This window comes from Mus caroli, chromosome 11 (assembly GCF_900094665.2).
Source record: "Mus caroli chromosome 11, CAROLI_EIJ_v1.1, whole genome shotgun sequence".
Classification (NCBI taxonomy): domain Eukaryota; kingdom Metazoa; phylum Chordata; class Mammalia; order Rodentia; family Muridae; genus Mus; species Mus caroli.
In genome coordinates this window covers 93,494,118-93,504,420 of record NC_034580.1, presented here as the reverse complement: position 1 = coordinate 93,504,420, position 10,303 = coordinate 93,494,118, and the positions used below count along the sequence as shown (strand labels likewise).

Here is a 10,303-nt window from a genome sequence, read left to right as displayed (position 1 = left end):
CTACAGAGTGAGTTCCAGGACAGCCAGGACTATACAGAGAAGCCCTGTCTGAAAAAATCAAAAACAACAACAACAAACAAACAAACGAAACAAAACAAAATAAACAAAATAAAACTCCACAAGTCTAGTGATAGAACGTCTGAGAGCATCTTAGCCTGGGAGAGTCCAGGTGTCCCGGGTGCTTTCGCGCCCCTCAGCCCTCCTCGCTTCCCCTTCTCCATTCTAGTTCATAGTGGAATGTCACGGCAATACCCTCTTGCCACAGTTCTTGGGCATGTACCGCCTGACCGTGGATGGGGTGGAAACCTACATGGTGGTCACCAGGAACGTATTCAGTCATCGGCTTACTGTGCATCGCAAATACGACCTGAAGGTAAGAGGCTCTGCGTTCTCTGGGGGGGCGCTGCTCTCCTGTGGCTGGGAGAGGCTGCTCCTCTAGCTGTGTGCACTGGGAGTGGGGAAGCACACCTTCCAATGGGATGAAGAGCTCCAGAGTTGACGTGCCTGATTATTGTAGACCCGCTATTTGAAGTCAAGGTGACTTAGGTAATAGAGAGGTTAGTTAAGCCCTGGTTATAGGATCTGAGACAGCTGATGCGCTGCAGTCCCTGTCTGTGGGGTGTGCACGCCGAGGGGCAGGCTGTGCCGATGCATACATGCTGGCTTTTGTCCCGTTCCGTGCAGTGACTGCACAGATGTGTTTCTGTAGACCAAGAAGGATGTGTCTAAGGCTACAAACTGGGGTCCATGGCCTCTGCTGTTCTTGAGCCAGGCTTCCTGATTTCTGTCACCTCGCATCCTGTCCCCTCCCTCTGCTGCAGCCACACAGTCTGTCCCCTGCCCCTAGCCAGAATTGCATATATACTGTCTGCCTCGTTTCCCTCCCAGCAGCCCTGTGCTCCACACCTCCTTTTTCCCCTAACGATTCACTTCCTACCTCCCTTCTAGAAGTAGGCATGGCCACCGCCACCCCCGTACAGTCCAGGTCCAGGCCTGGGCTTCATGCCTAGTGTGTCTTCTTCCTGTGCCATGTAGCCCCATGGCGACAATGACTTGGCCACTGCTGTACAGAAAGGCCCATGAGAGTGGGGACTGAGCTATCCAGGGCAGTCTTGTTGACTGAGCATCTGCCATGTCTTTTAGTCATAGTCAGTTCAAGAAATGGCCGCGCTAGAGTGGCTATGGCTGCCTTCCGACTCCTCTAAGATGCTAACCAGCCTACATCCATGTACCCCTTAACTGTATCTAGTGTACATTTGCTTGCTCAAAGGAGTTTGCCCCTGGGGCTAGGGTGATGGCTCAGCGGGTAAAGCACTCACTGTGAAATCCTGAAGGGCAATGTGCTGTCCGGAGCACCCAAGAAAAACGGCAGGCATTGGGCTGTTCACTTCTGATGCCAGTACTCGGAAGCAAAACCAGGAAGGTCACTGGGGCTTGTTGGCCAGTCTCCCCCCCCCGCCCCCCTCACATGAAAGGTGGGCAGAGAGCCTAGTACTTGGGAGGTAGAGGCAGGCAGATCCCTGTGTGTTGGAGGCTAACCTGGTCTACACAGTGAGTTCCAGGGCAGCCAGGGCTACATAGGGAAACACTGTGTGTCAAAAAGCCATTAAAAACAAAAGGAGAGGAAAACACCTGCTGTCAACCTCTGGCCCCTATGCACACGTTACATGTATGTTACACATATGTGTATCTGCAAAAGGAGTTTGCATCAGTGTGACTTCTGGTGGCTCTTGTCCCTCCAGGGTTCCACTGTTGCCAGAGAAGCCAGTGACAAGGAAAAGGTATGTGAAAAGGTCGCTTGCCCGGTGACACCTTCTGTTGGCCATCTGTCCTGTCCCCTCTGTGACCCCCAGCCCAGCTCCCAAGCATATCAACATGAAAGGTTCTGTGCCATCAAGCCCTGCCTGCCCTTGGCACACTCAGTACTGGCTTCTGCCTTTGCTGGGTTCTTTGTGGTTCTGTTGGGATGGAGAAGGTGTCTGTGTCCAGCCTGAGCCAGTCAGTAGTTCCCTAAGCTCAGCCAAGGCTCAGCAGGAGGGGATACTCAGTGTCCAATATGCGTCATGATTGCTGTCATTGCCTGTCTCACACTCGCCTCTCTGGCGCTGTGCATCTGTGTTAAGGACTGCTCCCCTCTCTGCACACTGCTCCCAGCAGACCGGCCAGGTCATGCTTCCTGGCTGAGCGAGTTAACCTGAGCGAGTTAGCCCGAGTGAGTTAACCTGACTATGCTGTTGCCCTCCCAGGCTAAGGACTTGCCAACATTCAAAGATAATGACTTCCTCAACGAAGGGCAGAAGCTGCACGTGGGAGAAGAGAGCAAAAAGAACTTCCTGGAAAAGCTGAAGCGGGATGTTGAGGTATCCTCTAACCTCCGTCTTCACCCTGTTTGCGGGCCAGGAGCCCTTTTAACCTTCAGAGAGTGGAACTCACTGTTCCCAGTGGTGCGCTGAGAGAGTGGTGTTGGTGTGAGCCTCGCCTAACACCTGTATGGATGGGCAACACTGTCTTAGTTACGTTTCTGTGGCTGTGATAAAACACCACAACCAAGGCAATGGAGAAAAGAAAGCCTGTAATTTTGGGCTTCTGGTTCCAGAGGACTAGAGAGTCCTGTAATGGCGGAAAGAAGGCATGGCGACAGGAACTGCGGAGAGCTCACAGCTGCCAGCAGGCAGGAGGCAGAGCATATGATGCGAGTGGCCCAGTCTTTTGAAACCTCAAAGCCTACCTCAGCCACACCCCTCCTCCAATAAGGCCACACCTCCTAATCCTTCCCAAGCAGTTCCATCAGCTGGGGACCAAGCATGAAAATATATGAGCCCGCAGGGGCCATTCATTCTCTCCCAAACCTCCACTAACATTTTACAGGTGCGGCGTTTGGAACCCAGGGTGGACTGTCTTTACTAGACATTTTACACACACAGCTCCCACAGTGGAAGGGCATGTAGCATTAGTGACAGGAAGCCAACTGTTGTGGTCCTCCAACCAGCTGTTCCCTGGCTCTGACTCCCTCCTTCCCCAGGAGGGAGGGTCCAGAATTCTTCCCTGCCCCACATGGCTTCCTTTGATCTTCAGCAAAGAGTGGTGGCCTGGGGTTGCCTTTCTGTTTTTTATTTTTGTTGTTGTTTTGTTTTTGAGGTGTGTGTTTGTATGTGCTTGCGAGTGTGTGTTGCCTATCTCTGTGTGTCCGAGTTTGTGCAAGTACCTTTGGAAACTAGAAGAAGATGTTTGAACTCCTGGAGCTGGAGTTACAGGCAGTTGTAAGCTGTCTCATGTGGGTCCTGGGAACTGAACCCAGGTCCTCTGGAAGAGCAGCCAGCGCTCTCTAACCACTGAGCCATCTCTCCAGCAGAGTGTTGTATATTAAATGAAATTTTTAAAAAATCTTTTTTGTTTTGTTTTGTTTTTGTTGTTTTGGTTTTTCGAGACAGGGTTTCTCTGTGTAGCCCTGGATGTCCTGGAATTCACTCTGTAGACCAGGCTGGCCTCGAACTCAGAAATTTGCCTGCCTCTGCCTTCCAAATGCTGGGATTAAATTTGTGCATGACCACACCCAGTTTAAAAACAAAACAAAACAAAACAAACAAACCCCCTTAAGGCTAGCCTGACCAGCCTGCTCTATTGGCCTTGGGCCCAGAGGCACGTGGGAGTGGTGCCTTAAGAGGAATGGTTGTGTGGCGTCAGTCTCTCCATCTTCCCTGGTGCTGCATGCTGTCATGCCGCATTCCTCAGACTCCAGTGGTGTGACACCATTCTGGGTTACTCTTCCCTCCCGCAGCAGTCACTTTGATCTTTACCCTACAGCCCGTGCCTGTCTGGCTGCTCTTCTTCCTGTAGCCACAGCCCTGTGCCTGTCCTCAGAGAGTCCTGCCACCCTGCCGCCAGCCTTATACCTCCTTGCCCTGCTGAGCAGTTGCCTCGCCTCAGACACCACTCTCGTGGTAGAGACTACTCCCGCTGCACTTTTAAAGCCCGAGTGGGGAGGAGTTGAATGGGTTGCTTCCCCCCCTTTCCAGATGTGTGGGGGCGGGGCATCCCATATAAACCTCTCACTGGTCCGTCCCCTTCTTCCTAGTTCCTGGCCCAGCTGAAGATCATGGACTACAGTCTCCTGGTGGGCATCCACGACGTGGACCGGGCAGAGCAGGAGGAGATGGAGGTGGAAGAGCGAGCGGAGGAGGAGGAATGCGAGAATGATGGGGTGGGTGGCAGCCTGCTCTGCTCCTATGGCACGCCTCCAGACAGCCCTGGCAACCTCCTGAGCTTCCCCCGCTTCTTCGGCCCAGGAGAGTTCGACCCCTCCGTGGACGTCTATGCCATGAAGAGCCATGAAAGTAAGAGTTCGTGCCGCTCTGCCCAGCCAGCCCCGAATGCTCTGCTCACTGTTGCGATTGGGGGGTGTCTGCATCCCCACCTCATTCACGGGTGACTTACCACCTCTGGCCACCCTGAGGGGACTGGAACCTAGGGTTCCTGGGGTTCCTTCTCGCCAGTCCTCTCATGTCACCTCTCAGGCTGTCTTGGATGATAACGCACAGCTCATGGGAAGGACAGACCCTTGTGCATTGCTGCTTTGGTCCTATAGAGTGACCAAAGTTTGGAGGAGACGGGATTATAAGGAACCTTCTGCTCCCTGACTCCGAAAGGACAGAGGGATGCTGAACCCGGGACCCAGGAGGTATGGCTGTGCCCCAGACACGTTTTGTCCTCCCTGTGCAGGTGCCCCTAAGAAGGAGGTCTATTTCATGGCCATCATTGACATCCTCACACCCTATGACGCTAAGAAGAAAGCTGCACACGCCGCCAAAACAGTGAAACATGGGGTGAGTGGGTTCACAGCCTCCTCCAGGCCCAGCCTAGTGCAGTACATCGAAGTGCCCGTGCCCTTCTCCCCAGTTGCATTGGAGAGCAACCCTGCTACCTTCCCTTGTCTGCCTGCGTTTCCATCTGCCCAGCCTGGCCAGGTGGTAAACACACCTTGGTTTTCCCAGGAGTTGTCTGGCCTTTGGACCAGCTGCTGGCTGCCTTCCCCAGGGGGCTGCAGGGCGCTGCGCATCTTGTTGAACAGCCAAGAATAGCTTTGTTTACACACGCACAGTGCTCCCCACAGACCGGGCTCCCCACACACTGTCCCCCACAGAGGCCAGGACCTTTGTGCCACCTCTACTTTGCCTTTCTACTTCTAAAGTGAGTGTGTCCGTCAGAGGAGAGCCCCAGAGAGCTCTGATGTGACATACAAGCCACTTCCTTAGGTGGCCTGCCCAGCCTGGTGATCCTTGGTGCTGAATGACAGGCTCATTGTCTAATGACACACCAGTGCTTGTGAGACTGAGGCAGGAAGACTAAATTCAAAGTCAGCACTGGCCACACCCAAAACCATGAAGGTTGAGAACCAGAACCAGTAGTCTAAAATTAAGTGTTTTTTTTTGTTGTTGTTGTTGTTTGTTTGTTTTCTTTTTTAAAAATTATTTTCTTTTAAAAAAAAAGATTTATTTATTTATTTATTTATTATATGTGTGTACACTGTAGCTGTCTCCAGACACTCCAGAAGAGGGCATCAGATTTTTGTTACGGATGGTTGTGAGCCACCATGTGGTTGCTGGGATTTGAACTCAGGACCTTTGGAAGAGGTGCGGAGCCTAGTGCGCACCACGATGTACAACGTCCACAAGCAGTAACCACTGAGCCATCTCTCCAGCCTGTTCGTTTGTTTTCTTTTTCTTTTTTTTTTTTTTCGAGACAGGGTTTCTCTGTGTAGCCCTGGCTGTCCTGGAACTCACTTTGTAGACCAGGCTGGCCTCGAACTCAGAAATCCGCCTGCCTCTGCCTCCCAAGTGCTGGGATTAAAGGCGTGCGCCACCACGCCTGGCTTCGTTTGTTTTCTAAACAATAAATAGAAAAGCCCCAGCAGACTCCATGCCTCTCAGCTGTCACCTCCTGGGTTTCTGGTCAGGCTTGAACCTCTGACCCAAGTCCATGTCTTATGTGTTCCAGGCAGGGGCTGAGATCTCCACTGTGAACCCGGAGCAGTACTCAAAACGCTTCAACGAGTTCATGTCCAACATCCTGACGTAATCATCTCTCCCTCTGCCAGAGCCAGACTGCTGGACCAGGGGTCGGGGATCGGGAGAGGGAGAGGGGATATCTGGGCCGGAAGGGAGGGTGGGGAGCAGAGTGGGGGCTGGTGAGGGCTTTAGTAAAGGGACTGCAGCCTGTGACCCGAAGGAAGAAGGGGACACGGGCTGTTTGCACGTGCTCACAGGATGCAGCCTTACTTCCCGAGCACCCTCAATCCGCCTCTTTTGCCCCTGGTTAAAACAGGGTTTCCTCTTCGGTATCTCCGTAACCTTCTATGATACCCGGGGGGGCTGGAGTTGACTTTGTGGGTTTATTTGGGTTTGTTTCTTCAATTCACTGCTCCAGGATTGCTCTTTCTAACGCTGTATGTCATCACCCTAGGCGCCCTCCCTCTTTCTGTCAGGCTCTCAGTTCCCTTCAGTTCAGGCCAGCACAAGGGACGATAAGAGCAGTTGCTCTGACACCACGAGAGGTCAGACACCTCAGTCAGCCACGGTTTGCTCTCACCTAGATGGACTCTTTTATTTCCTGGAGTATTGTGCATCACCCCCCCCCCATGCTTCCACTTTGGATCCAAGTGAGACCTGACCTTGGCTCCCCCACCTCATCCTCACAGAAGAACATGGCAGGTTGACCCTGACGCCTTGACCCGGAGTCAGAGGCCTCAGAGGGGAACAGGTTCGTCTTCATGAGACGGTGAGTGACCAGGAAGCAGCCCTCAGACAGCCGGTTCTCAAAGAACCCAGAGATCACCACCCCGGCCACATGCGCCTCTGAGTGGAATTCTGATGTCTGTCAAGGCCGCCACCCACTGGCTCCAGAGGAACTGTCAAGCATCGTGGCATTTGTTGGGACCCCTGTGTTTCAATGACTGTTTCCCTTTGGGAAAATCCCAGAAACTAAGATGTGTAAACCGGGCCCGTATGCACCGTCCGTATCCTAACTACTGACCTCTGGGTGCAGTCGCCTGTAACTGGCAAATGGTCAGTGCAGAGCTCATCGCAGAGCTGCCACTCCAAGCCTGGCCTGCCGTGCAGGTGTGTCTGGCTCCTGTGCCTGTGACTTCTCACCTGGACAGCTTTAGCCAGCAAGGTGCTCCACCTGAGGTTGCCTGAGTCACCTGGGGAGGTGACCCCAGGAAAGCCTGTTTGGAGGCCTGACACGGGGCTTTGCCCATCCCCCAGCCCCAGGGCTGACGGATTTTCCTTGTCACCCTCACTCTTTCTGGACTTGGGATCTGCCTCTGGTCCTCCTTGGAAAGAGTGACAGCCTGCAGCCTCCTTCAGGATTCCAGCCCAGGGCCTCAGAAGGGAGCTACACACGTCATTCTGATGCCACCAGAGCAAGTGGTTGCCAGGAAGAAAAAACGGCCTCGTCGGCCTGCCCTTGGAGGAGGTAAACTCCCTACCTCTTCCCAGCTCCCTCAGGAGGAATCAGGAATTTAGGATGAGATGGACATTTTGTAGATAACCCCAAAGATGTGAAGCAGGTTTGTGAAACTGTCCTGGGTGAATAGATGATTCCCAGCGCCTGCCCCCCCACCAAACTGGCCGAGCTCAGCGTGGGGAGCTGGGGAGGGGCCACTGTGCCGTGCCCTCCCTATCCCTGCACTGAACTAAGATAGGAAAAGCAAGATGGCAGTCTTGGGCTTCTCTGGGGCTGCCAATTGGGTGAGGCAGGTGGGGGCCCACTCCTTCCCAGGAAGAGAACAGGTAAGGTAGGTTCTGGTGGGCAGAACCACAGGGGTCTTGGGGAAGGACTCGGAACCACGTGATTCGAGGAGAAAGGATTTTAATGTGGGAGAGGGGTTACGTAGGAATAATGTCTGGACTTGATTTCTCACCTCACAATCAAGAGTAAGGACTCTGGATCTACCCCCGGCTTGGAAGTTGATGCTCCTGGCTGATCCTGTTGTGTGTTTGCAGCCGGCTAACTGGGTAACGGTGGGGTTTGTGGGGGGTTTATTTCGTTTTATTTCGTTTCGTTGTATATTGTTTACAATTCTGAGAGGTAGCTTTCTGTTTCAAGCTCTCTGTTTTCCTGACAGTATTGTTGAGTGGGTCAAAATATTCAAGCTGTGGTTTGGTGGATTTTAGGTTTGTTGGGGTTTTGTTTTTTTTTTTTTTAGGTCATTCTCTGCGCTCTCTTCAAAACCCTGAGGTTTGACTTTCTGATTCCTTGGCATTCGTGTGTTTAAAAGCTATTTATCTTCGTTTCATACAAGTTTTCTTTCTCTTTGTGACAAAAATGTGCTATTTGGCTTCAATCTCCACATGATCACCCCCTGCCCCCATTTATCTGCTCCCCCTTTTCCTGAGTCCCACCAGTCACGCTCTGGGCAGCAGGTGTCAAGGGGAAGACAAGATCCTTAGCTTGACTCCTCAGGGCAGTGAAGAACAGCCAGACTGTCTTATGGCATCCAGAATCATGTTGGGTCTTCCAGAAATAGACATTTAAGAATAGAGTCCCGGACAACTGGGTGAGGTCTGGATGCGGGGAAAGGGGGGGAATTCCATTCCTGGGCCCTTACCCTCCTGATTACTGTGTGGCAGCCAGTCCCCATTCCTTCTGTGGAAATTGTGGAGCTGAGAAAATATGTCTCACATCCAGCTGACACAAGGGATACTATGAACACTCTAACACCAAGCAGTGGCCTCAGGCCATGTTCCCAGTCTGCAGGGCACCGCCAGGAGTGCGGTTCAGTTCCGCTGCAGGGCTAAATCCCTCCTTATCTAGCTCAGGGGTTACTGGTCTGTGGCTGGCGCCATGAGTGGCCCCCAGGCTGTTCTCAGTGGCACTATAGTCCCCCACCCCCACCCCCACCCCCAGGCAGCTCTCCCCTCACCTTTCCCCCCTCCCCAAATCACTTTTCTCAGTCCTGGGCTTTAGGCCTGAACAGGTCACCTAGCAGTGCTCAAGGGAGGAGAGACTGGACTCCTGTCGAGACTTCCCCCCTTCACCATGTGCCAGGCCTCCCTGGGGAGGTGGACCAAAGACCCAGGACTTTCTCAGTAGCCAGTCCCGCACCCCACCCCACCCCACCCCACTCACAGTTGTCTTTTTAACAATTCAGGTTGAGAGGGAAAAACCATTAGCTGTTTCTAGTGCTTGATCGACTCAAGTATTTCGGGCAGAAAGGACAGTGACCGAGACAGCCCTCAGAGCTCTGGCCTTGTGCTTTCCCAAGTTAGAGACCTCACCAGCAGTAATGGCCGGTGGGGTGGGGGTGGGGGGTCTCAAAGGGAAACACATTTAGACAGCTAGCCAAAATTTGCCAGCCATGGTCCCAGTCCTCTGAAGTGTGCCACTTAGGATGAGTGTCGCCAAGGGGAAGTGAGACGCAGCTGTCCTTCAGTTGAGTCATCAGGAAGGAGGCTGAGGACACCCGAAGAGCCTGTCCCTTGCCCACAGCCATTTTTCGAGGTGGGAGCCCATACATTTAGGGGGACCATCTGCTTAGCACATCTCAGCGGCTGGTCAGAACATTGCACACACAAAATGTGAATGAAATCTAGAGTCATCTTTTGGGCCCACAGGATTAAAGTTCTACCCACCACATGTGACTTGTCCATTTCCGGCTGCAAGCTCCATTTTTTTTTTAAATAGGAATTTTCACCCCTGTGCTTGTCTAATGTCTGCTCTGAACAGTTCGAGCCTCTGTTACTGTTTTAAAATGCATGCATGTTAAAAAAGAATCTCCAAATGGGAGGACAAAATAAAACTCAAAAAGCTTTGTGTACATCTGGTATGTGAGTCCTTTGAGATGCAACCCACCCTCCTTCAGAATTAGAACGTTTTTGTCCCAGTTTTAGAGGCAAAAATCAGTATATGGTTTGGAGCAGCAGTGTGGCAGCAGTCTGTTCTGAGGTGCAATTGTTGAGCAATACTGACCTCACAGCACTGGGCAGCCTGCCCACAAGATAATATTACCATGTGCCACGGCCCCCTCCTCCCTTCAGCTGTGCATAGACAGTGCCTAGGAGCCATGTATCCCAACTGCCTGTGTGGCTTTGAATACAGCGTCCCTGTGAGCCTTCAGCTATCCATCTATATACTTGTACCATATATATATATATATATATATATATATATATATATATATATATATATAAATTACTTGGGCTGGATGGTGTATCTCAGCATGTGCAGGGTCCTGGGTTCCATTTCCAGGACAGACAGACAGACAGAAACACACACCAAAAAGGCAGGGAGAGGTGGAGGGGGT

General features: G+C 52.3%; 1 protein-coding gene across 2 annotated transcripts in view; it reads left to right on the top strand.

Moving 5' to 3' along the window:
• Pip4k2b (phosphatidylinositol-5-phosphate 4-kinase type 2 beta) overlaps positions 1-9,819 on the top strand; it is a 31,197-nt gene extending 21,378 nt beyond the window's left edge. Inside the window, exons 5-10 of one of the 2 annotated variants that reach the window (XM_021177372.1) lie at positions 227-373; positions 1,743-1,781; positions 2,247-2,360; positions 4,076-4,334; positions 4,720-4,823; positions 5,995-9,819. In XM_021177372.1, coding sequence (XP_021033031.1) covers positions 227-373; positions 1,743-1,781; positions 2,247-2,360; positions 4,076-4,334; positions 4,720-4,823; positions 5,995-6,075 — 744 coding nt within the window. In that variant the 3' untranslated portion in view covers positions 6,076-9,819. The remainder of the gene's footprint in view (positions 1-226; positions 374-1,742; positions 1,782-2,246; positions 2,361-4,075; positions 4,335-4,719; positions 4,824-5,994) is intronic. The other variant, XM_021177373.2, reaches the window with a different exon arrangement.
• The last annotated feature ends 484 nt before the right edge of the window (positions 9,820-10,303 follow it).